This window comes from Oncorhynchus clarkii, chromosome 21, assembly GCF_045791955.1.
Source record: "Oncorhynchus clarkii lewisi isolate Uvic-CL-2024 chromosome 21, UVic_Ocla_1.0, whole genome shotgun sequence".
In the NCBI taxonomy this organism is placed as follows: Eukaryota; Metazoa; Chordata; class Actinopteri; order Salmoniformes; family Salmonidae; genus Oncorhynchus; species Oncorhynchus clarkii.
In genome coordinates this window covers 39,024,562-39,050,604 of record NC_092167.1, presented here as the reverse complement: position 1 = coordinate 39,050,604, position 26,043 = coordinate 39,024,562, and the positions used below count along the sequence as shown (strand labels likewise).

At 45.5% G+C, this 26,043-nt stretch overlaps 1 protein-coding gene and 1 pseudogene across 1 annotated transcript; both read left to right on the top strand.

Moving 5' to 3' along the window:
- The first annotated feature begins 2,444 nt into the window (after window positions 1-2,444).
- On the top strand, window positions 2,445-5,723 carry LOC139379457 (uncharacterized). Its single transcript, XM_071122266.1, has 6 exons — window positions 2,445-3,344; window positions 3,506-3,666; window positions 3,744-3,976; window positions 4,503-4,632; window positions 4,731-4,831; window positions 5,101-5,723. The coding sequence occupies exons 1-6, from the start codon at window positions 2,576-2,578 to the stop codon at window positions 5,249-5,251; spliced, it is 1,545 nt and encodes a 514-aa protein (XP_070978367.1). The 5' UTR covers window positions 2,445-2,575; the 3' UTR covers window positions 5,252-5,723.
- Window positions 5,724-6,145: 422 nt separating this feature from the next.
- LOC139379222 (uncharacterized) lies at window positions 6,146-24,908 on the top strand (annotated as a pseudogene).
- Window positions 24,909-26,043: the final 1,135 nt, after the last annotated feature.

Sequence of the window (26,043 nt, the reverse complement as noted above, 5' to 3'; positions counted from 1 at the left end):
TCTCAATGACCCCACTGGACAGAGGGGCTGCTTGGGACAGAGGGGCAGCTCGGGACAGAGGTGAAGCAGCTGCTCGGGACAGAGGGGCGGCAGCTGCTCGGGACAGAGGGGCGGCAGCAGCTCGGGACAGAGGGGCAGCTGCTCAGGACGGAGGGGCGGCAGCAGCTCGGGACAGAGGGGCGGCAGCAGCTGGGGACAGAGGGGCGGCAGCAGCTGGGGACAGAGGGGCGGCAGCAGCTGGGGACAAAGGGGCAGCTGCTCGGGACAGAGGGACAGCTGCTCGGGACAGAGGGGCTCTAGCGGCCCCTGGCTGACTGGCGGCACTGGCGGCCCCTGGCTGACTGGCGGCACTGGCGGCCCCTGGTTGACTGGCGGCACTGGCGGCCCCTGGCTGACTGGCGGCACTGGCGGCCCCTGGCTGACGGGCGGCACTGGCGGCCCCTGGTTGACTGGCGGCACTGGCGGCCCCTGGCTGACTGGCGGCACTGGCGGCCCCTGGTTGACTGGCGGCACTGGCGGCCCCTGGCTGACTGGCGGCACTGGCGGCCCCTGGCTGACTGGCGGCACTGGCGGCCCCTGGCTGACGGGCGGCACTGGCGGCCCCTGGCTGACGGGCGGCACTGGCGGCCCCTGGCTGACGGGCGGCACTGGCGGCTCCTGGCTGACGGGCGGCATTGGCGGCTCCTGGCAGACGGGCGGCACTGGCGGCGCTGGGCAGACGGGCGGCACTGGCGGCGCTGGGCAGACGGGCGGCACTGGCGGCGCTGGGCAGACGGGCGGCACTGGCGGCGCTAGGCAGACGGGCGGCACTGGCGGCGCTGGGCAGACGGGCGGCACTGGCGGCGCTGGGTAGACGGGCGGCACTGGCGGCGCTGGGCAGACGGGCGGCTCAGATGGCGCTGGGCAGACGGGCGGCGCTGGCGGCGCTGGGCTGAGTAGCTCTCCTAGCGCCGAACAGGCGGGAGACTCCGGCAGCGCTGGAGAGGAGGAAGGCTCTGGTAGTGCTGGACAGGCGAGGCGCACTGTAGGCCTGATGCGTGGTGCTGGCACTGGTGGTACTGGGCCGAGGACACGCACAGGAAGCCTTGTGCGGGGAGCTGCTACCGGAGGGCTGGGGTGTGGAGGTGGTACTGGAAAGACCGGACCGTGCAGGCGCACTGGAGCTCTTGAGCACCGAGCCTGCCCAACCTTACCTGGTTGAATGCTCACGGTCGCCCTGCCAGTGCGGCGTGGTGGAATAGCCCGCACTGGGCTATGCAGGCGAACCGGAGACACCGAGCGCAAGGCTGGTGCCATGTAAGCCGGCCCAAGGAGACGCACTGGGGACCAGCTGCGTAGAGCCGGCTTCATGGCATTAGGCTCGACGCTCAATCTAGCCCGGCCGACACGCGGAGCTGGAATATACCGCACCGGGCTATGCACCCGCACTGGAGACACCGTGCGCACCACTGCATAACACGGTGCCTGTCCGGTCTCTCTAGCCCCCCGGTAAGCACAGGGAGTCTGCCCAGGTCTCCTACCTGGCGTAGCCATACTCCCTGTTAGCCCCCCCCCAATAAATTTTTGGGGCTGCCTCTCGGGCTTCCTTCCTCGCCGCCGTGCCTGCTTCGCCAACTCCATTCTCTGATAGCCTTCAGCGCACTGCTCCATCGAATCCCAGGCGGGCTCCGGCACTCTCCCTGGGTCCGCCGCCCACCTGTCGATCTCCTCCCAAGTAGTATAACCCATGCCATTGCTGTCCATAACGTCCTCCCATGTCCATACCTCCTCGCGCTGCTCCTGCTGCTGCTTTCTCCGTTGCCCATTACCACACCGCTTGGTCCTGTTGTGGTGGGTGATTCTGTAACGATTCTCTTCTTGTGAAGTAGAGGCGGACCAAAGCGCAGCGTGGTGGTTGTTCATTGTACTTTATTTACGACACTATACAAGAACAAACTAACGAAAAAAACAAGAAACGTGAGAACTCAAAACCTAATACAGCCTATCTGGTGAACACTACACAAAGACAGGAACAATCACCCACAAACAAACAGTGACACCCAGGCTACCTAAGTATGATTCTCAATCAGAGACAACTAATGACACCTGCCTCTGATTGAGAACCATACTAGGCCGAAAACATAGAACTGACCCAAAACATAGAAAAACAAACATAGACTGCCCACCCAACTCACGCCCTGACCATACTAAATAAATGCAAAACAAAGGAAATAGAGGTCAGAACGTGACACTTACCCTAATTCCTGAGTTAGTGAAACTGCTTTCCTCTAAAACAGAAGATTATCTCGTGCCATTGATCATTGTTACGCTCTATGGCATCACACAGAAGACAAAAGACAAGGATCGTTGGAGCAACTCTGACCTTGAGAAAATATGCAAGCACATTGTCCCATGCACACAGAGGAAGGATTATTCCTCTGATTTGAAGATGTATGCTTATGCGTTGCTAGCAGATCTTTACACATTTAGTTGTGTTCCTGGTTACATCAGCTCTCTGGGACTGACTCTGGTACCTGAAGGACTACTTAACTGGGGAAGGGATGAAAACCTGAAAGTAAAGCTGAGAGATCTAAACATGTCCTTAGACAAACAACGTTCTGTCTCCAAGTCAACAAGTGAAGATTCAAAAGACAGTCATTTGTCAGAAACCAAGAAGAAGAAGAGGAAGAAGAAGAAGAAGAGGGGAACGGCAGAAAAACAAGACATACCAAAAGAAGAGACAGACACACAAGAAAATAAAACCTGTTTAGCCTTCAATACTTCATCTACACCTGTTGAGGAATCTGGCCTTGATGAGTGTTCTAGTGTCAAGCCGTTCCACCCCACCACTGGCACATCACCATCACAGCGCAAATGGCACAAAGTCAGCAAGCGGTGGGAGACACAGTTAGAGAAGCTTGCCAACATGGATGAAAGTAAAGTTTATAAAGTAGGAAACCTCACTCTTGTATATGATGATGATAACTTTCGCATAGCAAAGGGAAGTGATGGAACTGAGGTCTTCTTGGGCCTGACGGATGATGGCACTGAAGTAGCTATAAAGAGAATGATCAGGTCAAACTATCAGTTTCTCAAGAATGAGGAAGGGTTTTTACGTCTTCCAGAGCTTGACAGTAGCGGTATTGTAAGATACATGGACTTTGCAGAAGACAGTTTCTTTGGTTATCTTGCTCTTCAGCTCTGTGAATACACTCTGGATGAGTACATTAATATACACCTGTCCAAGGACGACACTCATGCCCTGATGAAAATCACTCAAGAGGTGCTCCGCAGTTTAAGTGTCCTTCATGGTCCAACTACCAAAGTCCTTCATCGGGATATCAAACCTCAGAATGTTTTGATAGGTGAGAGATACTATAGTATTGCACAGTTAAGCCTTTCACTCTAAATCTAATACATGGCTTTCATCATTGTGTTAAAAATCCATATGCAGTATCATAAAGTCATGTTCTAGTACCTATACTTATGAAAAACATGATATTGTGATATTATTTATCCTTTACAGGTCTCAAAGGAAATGCAAAATTGGCAGATTTTGGCATAAGTCGCAGACTCACAGTGGAACAAACAACTCTACACACAGTCCCTGCGGGAACAAAATGCTGGATGGCCAAGGAGACGTTAGACAAACAAGGCTCTGGATATAAGAGGAGCTCTGATATACAGGTTGAGCAACGTGAAGATAGAATAAAGATTATTTCCTGTTTGTAGAGCGATGGACTGAATGATTGTTGTAATTTCAGGTGGCTGGGATGTTGGTATACTACATCCTTTCTGGTGGACACCACCCCTTTGAAGGTCCACTTGGTGATGAACTTGAACAGAATCGAAACATAATCAAGGGGACTTACACACTAGAACATGTGTCAGACGAGGTGGCAAAAGACCTCATTGAGTGGATGATCAATGAAGACCCTGATGGGAGACCTACAGTGGAGGAGACCCTGAATCATCCCCTCTTCTGGAAACCACAGAGGTGAAAATCCTTATTTGTCACTTGAAAAGTTGTTTTATTAGTATGTCTTTGTGTATAATAGGTAATAATGAAAATAATAATAAACATGGAGATAAAACTAAATTCTAGTTACAGTTACATGATTGACACGGTGACACAATTATATTACTCTATGTGCGTAATTACAATAATTCATATTATTCAAATGTATTAATGCATTAAAGCAAATGTAATATGTTCAACAAATTATAAACCAAGTGTAAAGGTAGTTAGCTTTCGATAAAGTTTGTAGATGCCTTAGGTTTTATCATCATGCAAGATTTGCATTATCCATGGCTTGAAATTCTTACCTTACATAGACACCTTTGCCAGAGACTTACACCTATTTGCATCACTTGAGGCTTCCCATCACAACAAGTGATGGGACGAATTATGAGGCAGTGCCATTCTTAAACTGATTAGCGTGAGACTGAGAGGAAAATTACAACATGGACATAACTTCCCCTATAATTTGTTTCAAATGTATTGATGTACACCGTTTGATCAGGAGATTAGATTACTTGATAAAAATTGGGAATCAGGAGGAGGCAGAGAACCATCGTAATGCTGACCCTGGGCTCGTTCAAGCGCTAGACCAAGGTGTTGAGAACAGATCCTTCTATCAGTGGAAATCCAAGGTTAGCCAGACAACGTTTTATTCACTACTTACCACCACAAGCCATTTATGAGAGTGTAAAGCAATGTTAACGCATACAGCAATTATTTGTCTTCACAGCTGCCCCCTTTGTTGATCCAGAAGGTGGAAGGTAAAAAGAAGGCCTACACTGAGAACACATTGGGGTTACTGCGCTTCATACGGAACCTTGATGCACACTAGTAAGTCAAAAAACAACAATTAGTGTTAGTGGCACTGATCTAAATTTCAAATTGCTTTACATTTCAATCAATTGGGGAATTGAATAGATACTGTACTTATTTCAAGTCCTAACATGACATACCAGATATCACGCTAGATAATAAGATTTCCTCTGATTTCTGTTAATCAAAGCTGCTTCTGTAATTGACATTACAGTATGTTGAAACTGCCCAACACTGAGCATCTTCACTGACATCATAGAAAATGTGTGTTTTCTGTCTTTCTGTAGCACTAAGGTTGCGGATAAGGATGCAGATGCGGCCTGCTGTGTTTGCAAAGATCTGGTGACAATGTTTCCTGATCTCTTTGGATGCGTTTACATGTTTGCCAAGAAACAGAACTGGAATACAAGACGACCTGATCTGAGATGTTTTATTTAATGCAGAGGAACTAAGCTCATGATGCTGGCATATATGTGTTTACACACAGTCCAATTCTGAATTCTGATTTTTTTTTGCCCAATTATTGGCAATAGAGCTGATCTGATTGGTCAAAAGACCAAAAATATCAGAATTGGTCTGCCTGTTTAAACACAGACCTTTTTTTAATTTGGAAGATGCTGTTGAAATTCAATATATTTACATTCCCATTCTTTAGAGTAAATAGATTAGTGCAAATTTGACACAATGTTTTGAAGGAAAATGGTTGATTTTAGTATAATATTTTCAGGAATACTTTCTATTAGATTGTCACAAAAAATACATTATATATAGGCCAGCAGTGTATAAAAAGGGTTTGCTACTCATTATTCTATTTTAGCCTGCAGTTGTAAGCAGGCCCAGTGATTGTCATGCATTCTGAGTGGGAGATTTTATGGAAGAACACTGTTAACTGTTGCCTACTAGGGTATTTAGTCACAACTGTATGATTGTTCATGTAAGAGAATGTTTGATGCTGGAGCCATTAAATACTTTCTTCAAAAATGACTGTTAAATTGTTGCATAATTCCCAACGTAATCCCGCCTATTGAAATTGTGTGGTTATTTTGGGGTAAATGACACGATGCAACGGTTTGGTTGACAGAACGTTCTGCCCTTGTTGTTGTCCTGATCATGGCAGAAAATGTTACTGTTATGTAACAGCCATGGTTGTTTTATTAAAAGCTTGTTATACTATTAATTCATCCCTATAAAGAAATTTAATTGACAGCCTGTCTGTCTGAACTCTAAGCTTTTACTTGATATTCCAGTGGTCAATGCTTGGTCTCCCTGCAGAGTTCAACACAATTAACTATTTAGGCTCCATGTAAGGCTTGAGGGGGCTGCCTGAACATAATGGAAACCTGGAGGGAAAGAAGAGGGATAAGTCCTGGAGTGAACACAATGTAAGTTGCCCACAAGAAGCCCTCACCTTAATTTAGGCTTGAGAGTTGCCTGTATGGTTCATATAACATATTATACAGCATAACTCATGTGCCCTTTTCTGTCAAATTAGATCATTTCTAGGCAATATTTTTGACCGTATAGGGGACCCCTTTTGCCTCAAGAGCAACCCCAAAGGCAAAAGTAAGTAAAATACCTTTCAAAGGACCTCCTCATATTTTCTTTATGAGAAACTGTTCTGTTCTGAAGCTACTCGAATCATACATGACAAGTCCCCGAGCACCTCTCTCAATACACCTAGGATAAAATATCATTTTTATTGTGAACATGTCCACCCTCTGACATCCCTGCCCCACCAACAACAGCTGACGTTAGACCTAAACATAGCAGCCAGCGGAGGAGAATCTCAATTCACCTTGCTGAAAGAACACAATTGTAGCCTTAACCGATTAACGCAGGAAAAACCGTGACATCTGCGTGTAGGGAAGACGCCAAGAAAATGTGAATAGTTTGAAAAGGAGTGAGAGTGATTGGCAAGGCCTGGTCAGCGAGGTGAGTGCGCTGAAAAAACCCTGTGACAATCGGTTGCGTGAGCAATCAGTGATGATTAGCGAATAGAACTACGGTTGCCATATGGAAGGAGAAATTAAAGTCTCAATATACATCTTTTGTTACGATTATGAAGCCAAGTCTATGGATTCTAGGGTTGTTTGTGTGCATATACCCCACACAACGTATTTTAACACAAAGCGATTGGTAGTCTACCGCCTGGTCCATCCAAAACAATCGACAGTATGTTGTGAAAAGTAGGTAGAATCTTAATGAGAATGATTTACAGCTGTAATGGCTGCCAAAGGGGCTTCCATCAAGTATTAACTCTGGGGGGTGGAGACATATCCAATTATTTTGGTTGTTGTTTTTTCTCAATTTGGAAAATATCTTTCTTTCACTTTGAAAATGTGGATTATTTGATCTAGATCTGTAGGATTTATTTGAATTTGATCCCTCTTTAGAATTTTTTTTTTTTAAGGCAGCAAAATGTGAAAAAAAAAGTTCAAGGTTTTCTATAGGCACTGTAGTTCCTGGTGTGTAAGTGTAACCGGTGTTATGTCCATTTCTGTACCATCCTATATGTTGTTCCATTGTTCCTGGTGTTGAAGCATACGCTGGAGAGTAAGGAGGCCCTCCTGATCCTGTCCAAAGAGCTGGACACCGGTCAAGAGGAGAGAGACCAGTACAAGCTGGCCAACCAGCTGCGAGAACACCACCAGGGACTCAAGAAGAAATACAGAGAGTTGATTGTGAGTCTGCCTAAAGGATTTATATCTGAATTTAGTACTCCTTTTCTGCCACATTTTGCCTTAAAGTGATAGTTCGTCCAAATGACGAACTTGACTTTGTTTTATGGCTATATAAAAAGGGTCTAAGGACCTGGAAAGTCAGTGACCCATGAATGTTTTTTATTTGATTTGCTAGAGCTTAACATTAGTATTATTGAGTGCAAAACAATGGGACCCCTGTTAGCGTGATTTCAATCGCAAGCCTAAATCACCTTGCAGTAAATCTTTGCATTTGTATTATTTCTATTATTTCTTAAATGTGTGTTCTGTTTTGGGATGGAGATCCGTCTTTACCACCAGAAAACGCAATCAGGTAAATTGTGCTGCTGTTGGCCATTAAATTCATATTCTTAAAACTCTTGTCACTTTATCACAATGATGATGGACAAGGCTCATCTGAAGCTTTGCCAGTTCAGCCTTAAAGCCAGGCTTATTTTTTGGATCTGTGACTCTCCCACTCTTTCACTTCCATCTCTTTTTGTTCTCCATCTATCCCTCTTTCTCTCCCTCTATCTCTCCCTCTATCTCTTCCTCTATCTCATCCTCTATCTCTCCCTCTATCTCTTCCTATATCTCTCCCTCTATCTCTTCCTCCTCTCCCCAGGTGAACAACACAACAGGACCAAAAGCATGTGGACACCGGCTAGTCGAACATCTCATTCCAAAATCATGTGCATTAATATGGAGTTGGTCCCCCTTTGCTGCTACAACAGCCTCCACTCTTCTGGGAAGGCTTTCCACTAGATGTTGGAACATTGCTGTGGGAACTTGCTTCCATTTAGCCACAAGACCATTAGTGAGGTCGGGCACTGATGTTGGGCGATTAGGCCTGGCTCGCAGTCGGCGTTCCAATTCATCCCAAAGGTGTTCGATAGGGTTGAGGTCAGGGCTCTGTGCAGGCCAGTCAATTTCTTCCATACCAATCTCGACAAACCATTTCTGTATGGACTTCACTTTGTGCATGGGGGCATTGTCATGTTGAAACAGTTCTTGTGCTGACGTTGCGTCCAGAGGTAGTTAGGAATTCTATAGTGAGTGTTGCAACCGAGGACAGATGATTTTTACGTGTTACGCACCTCAGCACCTGGCGGTCCAGTTCTGTGAGCTTGTGTGGCCGTTTTTGCTCCTAGACGTTTCCACTTCACAATAACAGCCCTTAAAGTTTCCCGGGGCAGCTCTAGCAGAGCAGAAATTTGACGGACTGACTTGTTGGAAAGGTGGCATCCTATGATAGGACGTTGAAAGTCACTGAGCTCTTCAGTAAAGCCATTCTACTGCCAATGTTTGTCTATGGAGATTGCATGGATGTGATTTTATACACCTCTCAGCAACGGGTGTGGCTGAAATAGCCGAATCCACAAATTTTAAGGGGTGTCCACATACTTTTATATATACAGTGCATTCAGACCCCTTGACTTTTTCCACATTTGTTATGTTACAACCTTATTCTAAAATGGATGAAATTGTTTTTTTCCCCCTCATCAATCTACACACAATACACCACAATGACAAAGCACAAACAGATTGTTAGAAATTTTAGGAAATTTATAATACAAAATAAAAATATAATATCACATTTACATAAGTATTCAGACCCTTTACTAACTACTTTGTTGAAGCACCTGGGCAGCGATTACAGCCTTGAGTCTTCTTGAGTATGACGCTACAAGCTTGGCACACCTGTATTTGGGGAGTTTCTCCCATTGTTCTCTACAGATCCTCTCAAGCTCTGTCAGGGATGGGGAGCGTCGCTGCACAGATATTTTCAGGTCTCTCCAGAGATGTTAGAAGGGTTCAAGTCCGGACTCTGGCTGGGCCACTCAAGGACATTCAGAGACTTGTCCCAAAGCCACTCCTGTGCTGTCTTGGCTGTGTGCTTAGGGTCTTTGTCCTGTTTGAAGGTGAACCTTCACCCCAGTCTGAGGTCCTGAGCGCTCTGGAGCAGGTTTTCATCAAGGATCGCTCTGTACTTTGCGCCGTTCATCTTTTCCTTGATCCTGACTAGTCTCCCAGTCCCTGCCGCTGTAAACCATCCCCACAGCATGATGCTGCCACCACCATGCTTCACCGTAGGGAGAGTGCCATGTTTCCTCCAGACGTGACGCTTGTCATTCAGGCCAAAGAGTTCAATCTTGGTTTCGTCAGACCAGAGGATCTTGTTTCTCATGGTCTGAGAGTCCTTTAGGTGCCATTTGGTCAAATACAAGAATGCTGTCATGTGCCTTTTACTGAGGAGTGGCCTGATTGGTGGAGTACTGCAGAGATGGTTGTCCTTCTGGAAGGTTCTCCCATTTCCACAGAGGAACTCTGGAGTTCTGTCAGGTTCTTAGTCACCGTCCTGACCAAGGCCCTTCTCCTCCGATTTCAAGTTTCTTAGCAAATGGTCTGAATACTTATGTAAACAAGTTATTTATTTATTTTTATACATTTGCAAAACCTGTTCTTGTCATTATGAGGTATTGTGTTTAGATTAATGAGAAAAATAAATAATTTGATAGATTTTACAATACGGCTGTAATGTAACAAAATGTGGAAAAAGGGATTGGATTGGATTGGATTGTATGTATGTATGTATGTATGTATGTATGTATGTATGTATGTATGTATGTATGTATGTATGTCTGTATGTATGTCTCACCCTCCTCTCCCCAGGTAAACTTGGCTCAACTGTTGAGAGACGCGAGGGAAGGAGCTGAATCAGAGACTGGCTGATGCCCAGGGGGATAACAAGGTGGGGCATCACACACGCGCATACATACATACATATACACACTCTCACACAAACATGCATCTCTCTCTCAGGCAAACTCAAACTTGTAAGTGAATATGTCCCTTGTTCCTCCCTCTGTTTCACCCGTCTCTCCCTGGTCCACAGCTGCTGAGGATGACCATCACCAGACAAAGGCTGGGGGATGCGGAGGTGGCACACCACTTCCCAGCCTGTGAGAGAGAGAACCTGGTCCATCAACTGGAGAAGGCAAGGTTACAGGGGGGATGGGACCTTGTCCAATGAGATTGCTCTTTTTCATATTCCTTTTTCAAAACTTTATGCTAAATCGTGCCCTGATGAACACGACCCAGTGCCTCTCCTTCATCAGCACTTTGAGAAGGCTGATAAGGAGAGGCCTCCGCTGCATGTACTGTAACCTCGTCTGTCTCTCTCTCTCCTCTTGTTTTCCTGTCTCTCTCTCTCTCTCTCTCTCTCTCTCTCTCTCTCTCTCTTTCTGTCTCTCTCTCTTTCTGTCTGTGTGTTCAGATGGAGGAGCTGGAGTACAGTGTTAAGGCGCTGACTGACGAGCTGCAAGACGTTAAGGCGGAGCACAGCAGAGGCCGAACGGCTCAACCTGGAGCTGAACCACATCCTGGGTAGCCACGAGACGCGCATCATTGCCGTGGACGCCCTCTGTATGGAGAACAGGTGAGGGGGTCAAAGGTGGTGGACTCTTCTCTGCTATTGTTACATTTGACATTACAGTTGATTAATTTAGCAGACACTCCTGTTCAGAGTGACTTACAGTCAGTGCATTCAACTAAGGTAGGTAAAAACAACGGCATGCCACATATCACACAGTTGTCATGACTGTCATGATCAGGTATATTTCTCTCATGTACTTTCTTTTTTCTCTCTCTCTTTGAAATACCCATTTTGGGTAACATGCACCATAGTGTGTTGGCCCGTTATACTAAGTTCTAATCAATAGCCTAGAATGTGTTTTGTCTATGTGTATTTTTTATCATTATTTTAGCTTTTTAGTAAATAAATATTCAACTAAGATTGGTGTGGTACGAACTCATTGGTGAGACCCGGGTCCGTGCAGATTCACGGGCTATACGACGTTCAGAACGAGATTGTAGAGGTAACTGGTTATTTAGCGGCTGTTGTAAAATCGATATTCTGATATTCTTTGAGTTAATTTGGGAAATAGAAACTCAATAAAAACTAGTTTTCCCATGGTGCCCCAGGTTAATGAGTTAATAATTGCTCTATTCAGTTAATCACACAATTAGAAACTTTTAATCATTCGATGAACAACAGTCACATGAACTAATACAACGTCACAACACAGTATTAAACAGAATGAAATGAGCCCCAGCAGACAAACAATGTAACTACTGTACACTATAAAATGAGACATTTTCATACACTGCAAGGTTGGCACTGCTTCAATATCATGCTATTCCAGCTAGCCATAGGGTGTTGTGTGTGACCTCCTCTTGGACTTGGTTGAACCTCTCATGTAAATACCTGACAAAGGGCTAAAATAGCCTTCATCTTTTCAGCTAACAGCAACAAGAAACAATTCATCAACTACAAACACACACAGAACACCCTAGCTGGAATAGAATGACACTGAAGTAGTGCCAACCTCGCAGTGTATGAAACTGTTTGTCCAAGTCCAATATCATGAAATACAAGGTAGAGGTGTCATCCTGTCTGTCATCCTGTCTGTCTGTGACAGTGGACTCAATTTGATCCAACCCGCATTGCAGTAACAAGTAACTTTCTTTACCATCAGGTAGACTCCCATCATGGTTCAATACTTTGTTTGTTTGTGTGTGTGTGCGTGTGTGTGTGTGTGTGTAGGCAGTAAACAATGGCGGTGTGTCAACATTGCATTGCAATTACATTGAATTCTAGCCAGTGTCTCTTGACAGTCCCAAAGAGAGTTAGAGTTGATAGAGGTGACAGCTGATAAGGGGGGGGGGGTTGTTTTGCAGACTGTGTCAGAGACGAGGTAGAAATCCAAAGTGTCTGTGAAGTCCAACAGCAGTGCTCTAACAGGAGTCCTCTCTGCCAGACAAGGTACACCACCCTCACATACAGATACATGAAGCGACCACATGGCAGGTCCCAATTCAGACTGGCAGCTTGCACTGCGGTGAATAAGAGAAGGAGGCTGGTCAGAGCAACGGATCCCAGAACAGAAATGAGGAGCTATCTAAGTGATCTCCTCTGTCCGTCTTTCATTGCAGCTAGGTGATGCATATAACAGTGAGTATAAACACAGCTACTGAGTTGCGATGATGTCACCTTCCCTGACACCTGAAGGATCTATTCGAGGTATTGGTATGTGGTAGTGCAGGTTGCATTACAGTCTACAATAGCATGCTGATGTTGTGTAGATGTCGTACCATTCAAAGGGCACCCTCAATTTATTTTCAGCTCTTGTGAAGGCAAATCCTATTTTTTCAACCAGACCAGGATTCCAGTTTCATACATGAAAGCACCTGTAATCCCCATTCTGTCTTAAGCAGACATTCTTCATTAGAGTTATGTTAAGACTCCGGTGCCTAACTTTCGAAAAAAAACACCTGATCCTCGTCGTAATTTGTATTCTGAGTTCTGGCAGTGAGACAAATCAGAGGTCTTGATTGACAGGTGTCGGGGGAGCCAGCAGAATAGGGCAGCAGTTAAAGCTAGAGGGAGCAGCGAGGTAGTATATTGTACAGACAGCTGTTTCTATCTCTCTGTCACTCTTTCACTCACTCTCTCGCTTTTGCTTTCTTGCTTTCTTTTTCAGACCTGTGTGTCACTCCTGTCTATATACTGTTTCTCCTACATTATTTGTTGCTTTCTTTTTGTCTCTGTCTCTCTCTGTCTCTCTGTCGCTATGTCTCTCTCTTTCTCTCTCTCTTTGTCTCTCCGTCTCTCTCTTTTTGTCTCTGTCTCTCTGTCTCTGTGTCTCTCTGTCTCTCTCTTTTTGTCTCTGTCTCTCTCTCTCTTTGTCTCTCTGTCACTATGTCTCTCTCTTTTTGTCTCTGTCTCTCTTTGTTTCTCTGTGTCTGTCTTTCTCTCTGTCTGCAGTGCAGGAGTGGTTGTCTGAGGATCAGGCCTGCAGTCTCCTGGCCACGCCCCAGTCCATTTCTGACCTCAAGTCTCTGGCCACAGCACCAGAGACGCAACGACAGGCACACACACACACGTCTATAGTACACACCGGCCTAGACACACACTACACCACAGTCCACACACAAGTTCATATACCACGCCACACAATGTCCTCCCCTCCTCCTAGTTGGTTACAATAATGAGTTTAAATTATGACATTGGGCTTCTGCCTGGTTTGATAGTACTAGATTTAGCTGCTAGCTAACTCTACAGAGAACACAGCACCACACCATGAGCAAACACACTGTGTCTACCAACATTTATATGCAAATGCCTAGTTACAGTTTTTCCCAAATGCTAAAACACAATTCTGGCTGGTTTTATCAAAATACTTAACACAATTCACAAAACCACACACCCAAACTGCAAAATACCTCATATATCCTGCAAAATACCTCATATATCCTGCAAAATACCTCATATATCCTGCAAAATACCTCATATATCCTGCAAAATACCTCATATATCCTGCAAAATGAAGCACTGCAACCAAAACTACATATAGGATTATCAAAATCAAACATTTGCACGAAATGGCACACACTTCATTCATATTACCAGATGTTTGTCTAACCAACTACAACACTGTTGGGGCGGCAGGGTAGACAGGGTAGCCTAGAGCGTTGGACTAGTAACCGGAAGGTTGCAAGTTCAAATCCCCGAGCCGACAATCTGTCATTCTGCCCCTGAACAGGCAGTTAACCCACTGTTCCTAGCCCTTCATTGAAAATAAGAATTTGTTCTTAACTGACTTGCCTGGTTAAATAAATAAATAATGAAAAGCACTCTCATCTTTAGTATGCTTTTGCCATGATACTAAAATAGTTCAAATTGTAGAAAATTCTTCAGATGCACAGAAATATTTGCAAACACACACACACATGCTGTTGAAACATTTTATTTTTCACCAAACAAGTCAGTGCAACATATGCACAGCAGATATATTTACATTGGACTGAACAAAAATATGCTCACAAAAAAGACAGTAAACTGAAAAAGTAAATTGCAGAAAAAATGTGCAGAAAAATATATATAGAAAAAAAGAGGCAATAAAAATAATTAGGCAGCATCTTGCCGCACAGCTGGGTCTGGCCACAACGCCTTGTCCACATCACAGGCAATATCTTCCCTTGCCAGACATCGAGGGAAGAAGCGCCTTGAGTGCCTTATCCATCCCTGAATCGCACCCACATCAATCTCATCACATGCCTCTTCCATAGCCTGCACAAGAGGCCTGCGCACAAAGGGCTGCCGGTCGTATACCTTCCACCGCCATGCCGAAAACAACTCTTCTATGGGGTTCAGAAATGGTGAGTATGGTGGGAGGTATTGCACGAGAAATGGTGGGTGGTCAGCAAACCAGTTTTGGACTGGGGCTGCACGATGAAAGCTCACGTTATCCCATACTACAACGTACCGGGTTCTTTGATGATCTGCATCATTCACACGCTCTGGTGGTATGAGAATGTTGTGGAGTCTGTCCAGAAATGTGAGAATATGGGCTGTGTTGTATGGTCCAAGGTTGTCATGACGATGGAGGACACCATGCGTATTGGAGATGGCAGCACACATTGTGATGTTCCCACCACGTTGGCCAGGAACATCTATAATGGCTCTGTGGCCATTGACGTTTCTCCCCCTTCTTCTGGTCTTTGCTAGGTTGAACCCAGCCTCATCTATAAAGATGAACTCATGTGGGATTGCATGAGCATCCATTTCCAATACTCCCTGAAAACAAAGAACAAAAGCAGTCAATATGGTGTTATCCAGTACACTGGGAAACAATGTTGCGTGTAGTGTACTGCAGTCAATATGGTGTTATCCAGTACACTGGGAAACAATGTTGTGTGTAGTGTACTGTAGTCAATATGGTGTTATCCAGTACACTGGGAAACAATGTTGCGTGTAGTGTACTGCAGTCAATATGGTGTTATCCAGTACACTGGGAAACAATGTTGCGTGTAGTGTACTGCAGTCAATATGGTGTTATCCAGTACACTGGGAAACAATGTTGTGTGTAGTGTACTGCAGTCAATATGGTGTTATCCAGTACACTGGGAAACAATGTTGCGTGTAGTGTACTGCAGTCAATATGGTGTTATCCAGTACACTGGGAAACAATGTTGCGTGTAGTGTACTGCAGTCAATATGGTGTTATCCAGTACACTGGGAAACAATGTTGCGTGTAGTGTACTGCAGTCAATATGGTGTTATCCAGTACACTGGGAAATAATGTTGCGTGTAGTGTACTGCAGTCAATATGGTGTTATCCAGTACACTGGGAAATAATGTTGCGTGTAGTGTACTGCAGTCAATATGGTGTTATCCAGTACACTGGGAAACAATGTTGCGTGCAGTGTACTGCAGTCAATATGGTGTTATCCAGTACACTGGGAAACAATGTTGTGTGTAGTGTACTGCAGTCAATATGGTGTTATCCAGTACACTGGGAAACAATGTTGTGTGTAGTGTACTGCAGTCAATATGGTGTTATCCAGTACACTGGCAAACAATGTTGTGTGTAGTGTACTGCAGTCAATATGGTGTTATCCAGTACACTGGCAAACAATGTTGTGTGTAGTGTACTGCAGTCAATATGGTGTTATCCAGTACACTGGGAAACAATGTTGTGTGTAGTGTACTGCAGTCAATATGGTGTTATCCAGTACACTGGCAAACAATGTTGTGTGTAGTGTACTGCAGTCAATATGGTGTTATCCAGTACACTGGCAAACAATGTTGCGTGTAGTGTACTGCAGTCAATATGGTGTTATCCAGTACACTGGGAAACAATGTTGTGTGTAGTGTACTGCAGTCAATATGGTGTTATCCAGTACACTGGGAAACAATGTTGCGTGTAGTGTACTGCAGTCAATATGGTGTTATCCAGTACACAGGGAAACAATGTTGCGTGTAGTGTACTGCAGTCAATATGGTGTTATCCAGTACACTGGGAAACAATGTTGTGTGTAGTGTACTGCAGTCAATATTGTACTTACATCCACATATGCTCGTCTGACCTCTGTTTCTTTGAGAGTTTCTCTCAAAAGGCACCTTATAAAGTTGTTTTATTCTGATTTGGTTTCGCTTGAGAATGCGAGCCAATGTGGACAGACTGACTCGTTGAATGTTGTTGAATATGGTGTTGTCTTGGATGATGTGGCTTTGAATTTCTCATAATCTGATTTCACTATTTTCCAAAACCAAGTTTACAATGTTAGCTTCCTGTACCCCGGTGAACATTTGGCCCCTTCCTCCACCATGGTTGTGTCTCTCAGTCCTTTAGAAAAACTCAAATATAGGGCTTGGACAATGCAGCCTAAAGATATTTCCCCCACAGTAGAGTAAATTCTCCAGGAAATTTGTGCAGTTAGTGTATGACATCAGCCATTCATGAAGTAAACAGGTGTCACCCAACTGATACACTATGACATGGGGTGTACTACATAGTGTGAAAGAAATGTTGGTTACATACCTGTACTCCAGTCTCAATGTCCGGATGACACAGGCGACAGTAAAACGGCTCAAGTTGGGCTGCGCTCTCTGTCCAGCCTCTCGCATTGTCAGCCCATGGTTGATGACATGATCAACTAAGGTTGTTCTGATTTCACTCTCTGTCCAGCCTCTCACATTGTCAGCCCATGGTTGATGACATGATCAACTAAGGTTGCTCTGATTTCATTTGAAAGTTGTTGTCTTCTTTGGCCATGAACTCTTCTACCAGCTCTACCCCTACCTCTCACTCTTCCTCCCCCTCTCATTCTCACCCTCCCTCTTCCTCTTCCTGCAACAGCTTCCATTCTTGTTGTAAAACAAAAGGTGCTCACCTGTGGTCTTTTCATAGTGCTTACTTCCTGATTGAAGTAGTAACAATTAACCATTGAGATGTTGGGCCAGGTGGCACATGTATTGGGCCAATTAGCTCATGTAGTGTCATTTTGAATGGCAGTGTTTTGAAATGGCAAACATGTGACTTTGTCAGATTGTTGTGTCTTATGCAGAGAACCGTGTGCAGTGCATTTAAAAAGTGCCATTTTGAATTGCAAAATGTGTGTAAAGCAGAAAATGTGTTTAGACTTTTGGAGACTTGAGAAGAGGTTTTGCTCAGCATTCAACACCATAGTGCCCTCCAATCATCACTAAACTAAGGACCATGGGATTAAACACCTCCCTCTGCAACTGGATCCGGGACTTCCTGACTGGCCACCCCAGGTGGTGAGCGCTTAGTCCCCTCCTGTAATCCCTGTTCGCCCACGACTGCGTGGCTGCGCACGACTCCAACACATCACTCAGTTTGCTGACGACACAACGGTGGTAGGCCTGATAACCAACGATGATGAGACAGCCTACAGGGAGGAGGTCAGAGACCTGGAAAGGTGGTGCCAGGACAATAACCTCTCTCTCAATGTGAGTAAGACAAAGGAGCTGATCGTGGACTCCAGGAAATGGAGGGCCGAGAACGCCCCCATTAACATCAACGGGGCTGTAGTAAAGCACGTCGAGCGCTTGAAGTTCCTCGTGGTCCAAACACACCAACGCAGTCATGAAGAGGGCACGACAATGCCTCTTCCCCCTAAGGAGGCTGAAAAGATATGGCATGGGCCCTTGGATGCTCAAAAAGTTAAACAGCTGCACCATTGAGAGCATCTTGGCTGACTGCATCATCGCTTGGTATAGAAACTTCTTGGCAACCGACCGCAAGGCACTACAGAGGGTAGTGCGTACGGCCCAGTACATCACTGGGGCCAAGCTCCCTGCCATACAGGACCTCTATACCAGGCGGTGTCAGAGGAAGGCCTTAAAAATTGTTCAGCCACCCAAGTCGTGGACTGATCTCTCTGTTACCGCACGGAAAGCGGTACTGGAGCGCCAATTCTGGTACCAAAAGGCTCCTGAACAGCTTCTTTCTACCCCCAAGCCCTAAGACTTCTGAACAGTTCATCAAATGACCACCCTGACTATTTGCATTGACCCCTTTTGATTTTTTTTTGCACTGACGTTCTTGCACTGGTTCTATGCACACTCACTGGACACACACACACTCTACATACGCTCACACAAACACACAACACACACACACACACACTCACTGGACTCTACCCAAACACACACACACACTCTACATACGCTCACACAAACACACAACACACACACACATGCATATTGACGCCACACACACACTCACACTTTCACATATGCTGCTGCTACTCTGTTAATTACCTATCCTGATTGCCTGGTCACTTTTACCCCTACCTACATATTACCTAAATTACCTCAGCTACCTCATACCTCTGCATATTGACTTGGTACCGGTACTCCTTGTATATAGTCTTATTGTTATTTTATTGTGTTACTTTGTCCTTTTCTTTCTGATTTGCTCATCTACAGGAAAAGGCGTCTCGAACAGGCCCCATTAACATAGACTGTTCTCTCTGCTACCGCACGGCAAGTGGTACCGGAGCGCCAAGTCTAGAACCAAAAGGCTCCTTAACAGCGTCTACCCCCAAATCATAAGACTGCTGAACAATTAATCAAATGACCACCAAGACTATTTACATTGACATGCCTGCCTTGTTATTGTTATTATGTTACTTTTTATTTTTATTTTATTTAGTAAATATTCTCTTAACTCTCTTTCTTGAACTGCATTGTTACTTAAGGGCTTTTAAGCAAGCATTTCACGGGAAAGTCTACACCTGTTGTATTCAGAGCATGTGACAAATCAAATTTGATTTGGTTTGATCTTTTCTTACTTTTTAATTCTGCATTGTTCTGCAAAGTCTACACCTGTTATATTCGGCGCATGTGACAAATACATTTTTATTTAATTTCATTAATGCCACCTCATACCCACCGTCTTGATGCCAGCTCATACCCACCGTCTTGATGCCAGCTCATACCCACCGTCTTGATGTAATTTTTTTGCATATCCCACTCTCCCAGAGAGTTGGGTCAGAGCCAGGGATCAGCCATTATTGATGGCAACCCAAGAACAGTTAGGGTTAAGTGCTTTGCTCAAGGGCACATCGGCAGATGTTTCAACGAGTCGACTCTGAGATTTGAACCAGTGGCCTTTCAGTTACCAATGCTCCTAACCGCTATGCTACCTGCCGCCTGGCCAGAGCAGTGTCGATGATCATTGAATGTCAGATTAGCCTCTAGCAACAGGTGTTTCATGTGTGTTAGGATTTACACAGGATATTTCTAGATCCATTCACTTATATGGGAAGGATGGATGGTCTGTGGAACTCTGCATTTGTCCGTGTCTCATGCATTAGGGTAACTTTGGGATGCGTTCCCAAAACTACCTGTGATGAATTGCAAAGGTAATTTGGGGAGATATTTCCCCCGTAAGGACGTGTCCCATAACAGCATCAAGTCAGGGCTGTCGAAGGGGTCGTTCCCGCTGCTCAGTAAATATTTAAAATACCAACGGCTTAATTCTTAATAACATTCATTCTTAATAACATGATTACTACCTGAACTAGTTTAACACGACTGTTCTCAAGTCAGGAATACATAGTGCCATTAAGAGATAAGGCAGCCAGACCTGAGATTATGAGACAGTACGTCCAGCATGCACCAGAGGGGGGTGTTGGTCTGTATTTAAAGTGCACTGGCAAGATTTAGGTGGCGAGCAGTGGCTCGATGAAGCTCGCCTGTCATGAGACTGTCATTCTCCCCGCCATAAAACTGACAAGCATCCATTACTGAAAATGATTGCCCACATTACAAACACATTTAGGGGAATGTGCTGTTATTAGGGAATTTGGAGACGAGGCCCAAAGTGCCACATGACTCTGTCCACCACCACAGTCGGCGTGGGTCAGAGAGAGGGAGAGATGGCGAGAGAGATAAAGAGAGCGAGTGAGAGAGAGAGAGAGGAAAAGAGAGAGTGGCCGTGTCAAGATGGACAGACGACGGGGCGAAAATAAAAAACGAAAGAGGTGCCGATTGGGGGCACGCCCTGAGTCAAAACATTAGAGGTGCCGATTGGGGGCACGCCCTGAGTCAAAACATTAGAGGTGCCGATTGGGGGCACGCCCTGAGTCAAAACATTAGAGGTGCCGATTGGGGGCACGCCCTGAGTCAAAACATTAGAGGTGCCGATTGGGGGCACGCCCTGAGTCAAAACATTAGAGGTGCCGATTGGGGGCACGCCCTGAGTCAAAACATTAGAGGTGCCGATTGGGGGCACGCCCTGAGTCAAAACATTAGAGGTGCCGATTGGGGGCACGCCCTGAGTCAAAACATTAGAGGTGCAGTGCGTTGTTCCCGAACGACAAGTAAAAAGGGAGGAAAAAAAACACTGCGACTCACTCAAATAGACTCGTGATTGACTCGACTACCCAAAACCCCCCTGGGAGCGATCCCCTGTTGAATGAGCGCTGGAATACACACTGAAAGCCTGTCAGGGCGCATCAGCCAGACTCGACGGCAAAACGAGGCGAGACTCATAGCCGACCACACTGGAGAAGAAGATACAGGGTCCAATGCCCTGATAGATAGACATATCATTACCAGGGTCTATTTGAACCGAGCTCCCTCTCTCTACCCTGTCGCTGCTGCCGACCTCTCCACGGATCAACGTCAGGGATGGTGCGGGCCGGCGTCTCGTGAAGACGGTGTCTCGGTTGTGACAGACCTGCCACCTTGTCAAAATAAGAGGGATATAGGCTTACTGTATGGGGTTTTATCATTTGGTTGTCAGTTTAAAGGTGGATACATGGCTATTTGTGGAGGTGGTACTTACCTCTCTGCTGTCTTTGTTTTAGAATGTGTTTGTATACAGTATCAGGAGAAGGTGCCTCTGGGTGTTTACAGATCCCTGTTTGTGCTGTAGGATATGTTTGGGCAGAAGCAGGATGCGGTGTCAGTGTAGACACTCGACTTTGTGAGCGTGTACATTCATATCTGGATGCATAGTGCGTACTGGTGGGATATCTGTCTCAGTGTGTCCCTGCATGCCTGGTGTGTTTGTGTATATGATTGTATGCGAGTGTGTGCCTGTGTGTGTGTGTGTGTATGAGATGCGAGAGTGTGCGGGTATCTGCCTGCCTGTGTGTGTGTGTGTGTGTGTGTATGAGATGCGAGAGTGTGTGGGTATCTGCCTGCCTGTGCGTGTGCTCGTGTGTGTGTGTGTGTGTGTGTGAGGAGGAATGGACGGATGGATGGGCAGCTGTCAGGAGGGTATAAAGCCAGTCCTCTACACCTCCTCCTGAGCACGGCGTGTGCTGAAGACCTGCTGTGCTCAGCCCGGGCTCTGCTCTGCATACATAATAACCACCTTATTACTGATTTAAAAAGCATCCTGAACAACTTACAAGTCACCAAAGGCCCTCTCAACCCAGAGAGAGCAAATCTCTCAGCCAGTATAATGGATATTGTCACAAGAAAAGTTTGAAGTAATGCTGAGGTGTTTTTAGCACGTGGTTCAGTTGGTAGAGCATGGTGCTTGCAACACCAGGGTTGTGGGTTCAATTCCCACAGGGGACCAGTATGAAAAAGTCCGAAAATGTATGTACTCTCTACTCTGTCGCTAATGATAAGCACGTCTGCTAAATTCCTTTTCTTTTTAAATGTCAAATGTAGGATATGCCTTGCCATTGCAAGGATCCCAATGGGTGTTTCAATATGCTAACATAAGAAATGAGTGTACAGAAAAGGGATTGCGGTGAGTCTTCGTCTATAAACATCTTTAGAGGAAAGGAAAAGGGTAAACTGTACAAGAAATTCGAGGGACTGTCTGCAACCATTGCCATTCAGCAGATTGATTTGAAGTGGAATTGACTCCAACCCCTGATATACGACAGAAAAGATGAGCAGTGCCCTGCATTCATAACATAACTGTTTGGTTGCCCTTCATGAAACATAATATTGAAACTTGATATTGAAACATGATATTGAAATGTGCCATTGAAACATGATATTGAAATGTGCCATTGAAACGTGCCACTGAAACTTGATACTGAAACTTGATACTGAAACATAATATTGAAACGTGTCATCATCCTTTTTCCCATTCTTCTGTTTTTGTTTGTGTTTCACACTTCAGTGCACCCAGAAGTGGTTTTTGTCTTGCGTCCAGTGATTGTGTGTGTTTGTCTGCGCCTAAATGTGTGTGCGTGTGTGATGTCTGGTATACGGTGCACGGTCCCCTATGAGTAGCATATGGCGTCAGCCCAGGAGGCGTGCAGCCATCACTAATGAAGACGGATGACAGGGAACTGCAGCCACTTCCTGTGAGCACAGTTCTGCGAGTGTGTGTGCGCACGCATTTGGATAAATATGACTTTATCTGTGTGTAGGAGAACACTCCGTCCTTACCTGCTTACACCTGAAAACCCCCCTCGTGTCATTCTGTTTTTAGCTTCTGTGTCTGTTGGGTATTTGTATTTTGTGACTTTGTGGGGAAAACTTAGTGGAAGGTAACTCTTCTTCCCAATGGAGTTGTTGGTTAAGAAGAAAGAGACCATTATGCGAGAGCCAGCGACCCGAGCTCCTTTCGCCCACTGCCACATCGTGCCCGCCTCAGCCCCACGTTCACGCCACAACACAGCCACCCAAAGGGAAGTATGTAATCATGTAACTGGGTTTCACTGTTTGTTAAACAGCTCCCTTGGCCAGCAGCTAAAACGCTGTAATTAGCTCCTCCCCCCTCCCCCCACACACCCCTCTATATTTGACCCCTTTCCCGCCTCTCCCTCAGCCCTGGCCTCTCATTGGTGCTAACAAATAAGAACCCAATGCTCCTCAAATGCCATGGCATTTTGGAAATGCGTGCACGATTCTCGCCTGCTGACATTCAAAAAGTTGGGGCGTGTTTTTGGAAGGAGGGGCCCCATAAATATGGATGCCAGTGTGAATTTTATTTTCCTATTTTGGGTGGGGCAGGTGTACTCTGTGTGCTGTCTCTAACCTTTTTAGATGAACATTCACAAATATGGGTCAGTAATCCGCGGAATGGGAGCATATTTTGGAGAGGTGGCAGAACTAAGCTGTTGCCATTGCTGGGATAGTGGGGCGTCACGCTTCCCTGTCCCCTGTCTGGGCGCTCATCACCGCCACACTATTTTTTGCCTGTTGCCATGGAAGTGCTTCAGTCACATAAGTAATCAAAATAACTTTGTCGATTGACACCGCCCCCCAACTCCAAAGAGAAATAGTTAGTTACGCAAAGCTGTAATGTCATCTTCATTCTCTCAATTGAAAGTGAGGATTTAAGCAAGGAACTGTTACAGACGCTCAGAGAGAATGATACGATGTGGAGTTGTGTTTTGAATGTCTGTAACGTTCAAATTGACTCACTCACTTTTCTTGAGTGATTTTCTAAGCTTACACTGATACGTTATCTGTTTACACAGCACTACATGCACCGAGGCTGTTTTGGATGTAGCATGTGGCTTAACGATCAACAGGAGTTTGGTTGGGTCATGACTCATAGGCTCTTTCTCAAGTCATTTTTGCCCGATTCCTCCCATCCTTTACCCTCACCTCCTTCTCAAAAGGCATTGGATGAGAAGGTCTGAGGGGAGGGACCTTGGACTTTCTCCTCCAATACGATTGAAAGGAGGTGAGGAGATTGCAGAAAGATAAATTGAGAAAGAGCCAGAGTCTTTGACCACTATCAAGCATTGCTGCCTGCGACATACAAATATCAGTTGGACATTTACCCTGTACAAAAGTAACCACTAGCTGCCTGGGACTGTTCAGGTATAGGCACTGCAGTAGGAACAGCTCAACCTAGTTCACCAATGGGCTTTGGGGAACTTTTGTTACAGCCCTGCTCGAACACACCTGATTCAATTATTCTTATGATTAGACTATTCCTCGGCTGCTCATCAGAACCTTGATTAGCTGAATCAGCTGTGTTAGAGCAGAGCAGGAGTATGAATACAAATGTATTTGAGTAAAAACCTGCACACCAAGTAGCTCTTCAGAAGGACGGTTGACCACTCCAGAGGTTTAGAGGGAGTTGCAACTTAATTATAAGTGCACTCTCACCATGACCTCTTCTCCCAATGTGACCAGATGACAGAACGGGAAGTTCAGGAGTGTCGTCATGGGAACGGGCCACAGCTGGCGGCGACCTTTGGCGCAGATGGCAGCAGCGGGGAGGGCGCCCCTGGGTTCAACAAAGAGGCGGGGCCTAACTGCATCTGTCCGAGTGACAGGCGGGGGGGGGGGGGGGGGGGGGGGGGGGGTTGTGGGGCATGAGGTGAAAGTGGTGGAGGAGGATGTACTGGGCTCCACAGTGGAGGAGGAAGAGGGGGCGGCCCTGGCACTTAATACCCCACCCTTAGAGGAGGAGTCACACTTGGTTAACCTCCCACAGTTACCATAGACCACACCCTTGAGGCAGGTAATTCGACCTGAGACAGAAGATGCCTCTAAGCTAGCTCCCGTTTTAAAGACCCAAGACTGGGGCGGCAGAGAGGGGTGGGACCTGCACTGTCAATCGGGCCATGGCGATAGCTTGGCATAGTCAGGTACAAGGGTTGACCCTACATTCATTGCAATTCAGAAGATTCATTGAGAGTCAATTCAATCATTGAAAAGTGATGTTTATCTTGGTAGTTGCTTTACTACTCACTAGCGACTTTTCCTCAACGTAGACCACACCCCCGTTTGTGTTCCCAACCGTTATCTGCGTGAGTCTATGGAACGGATAGAGAGAACTCTCCCTCAGCCTCCCATTCACAGTCAGAGCATCTAAACAGTGCTGTTGCTCTGAAAAGAGCAGACAATCTTGAAATCAATCCAGTTGCAAGCCTAATGCCCTACAGAAAATAATAAAGATAACAAAGCCCCCCCAAACCATCTCCCATCATACGATAATCCCATTTGTTTGCGTCCTGCTTATTCCTAAGGGTTGCTAGTAAAATGAGAGCTGGTTGTTTTTACCGTTCCCCACATAGAGGAGCCCCAATGTGATGAATATATTAGATTTGTACGGAAATCTGCTAAATATATTGTTCCAGAGTTTGAAAACACAGAAGAATGCATTTGTTCTGTATTGATATATGTTTATGTATATAGATGATAGTTCCAGTCACAGATCAGCTTTGATGCCATTTACATATCATTTTCTCGAAGCGACAAATAGAAAATGACCTGTGACTGCATGTACCTTACACACCAACACGTGATATGCTGTATTTTTTGGGGGGAGAAAGTTGTTTGAATGAACCTGCATGACTATCTTTCAATGTCACGTGTCCAACTTGTTGCGTAGGAGCATAGACTTGTGAATAAAATGGGCATCAGTGCTGCACGAGGAATGTCAAAGTCCTTGTTTTCACAATTAACTGATTATCATAGTTGTCTATTCTTATACAAGCTTTGTAAACTGGCTGCATAACCACACACACACACACCTACTTGTCTTAAAACAAAAGTCCAGACCCTGCTACGGTATTCTGATTCAGTTCTCTCCACATTCAGGTGGCAGCTGGCCTCTCCATGCAAGCATACCATCAAAGCCAGAATCCATGAAGTGCTTATTCTGCAGAAGGCTGCTTGCTATTTTTAAATCTTTGACACAAAATAGAAGCATTGGCGTGTACACACACACACACACACACACACACACACACACACACACACACACACACACACAC

What these genes read in the sequence shown, in the direction of transcription:
- LOC139379457 (XM_071122266.1), top strand. Translation starts at nt 2,576, where the DNA reads ATGTCCTTAGACAAACAACGTTCTGTCTCCAAGTCAACAAGTGAAGAT. An exon ending in AGAGGAGCTCTGATATACAG is followed by an intron (nt 3,667 to 3,743) that starts GTTGAGCAACGT and finishes TTGTAATTTCAG; the next exon opens with GTGGCTGGGATGTTGGTATA. An exon ending in CTCTTCTGGAAACCACAGAG is followed by an intron (nt 3,977 to 4,502) that starts GTGAAAATCCTT and finishes CCGTTTGATCAG; the next exon opens with GAGATTAGATTACTTGATAA.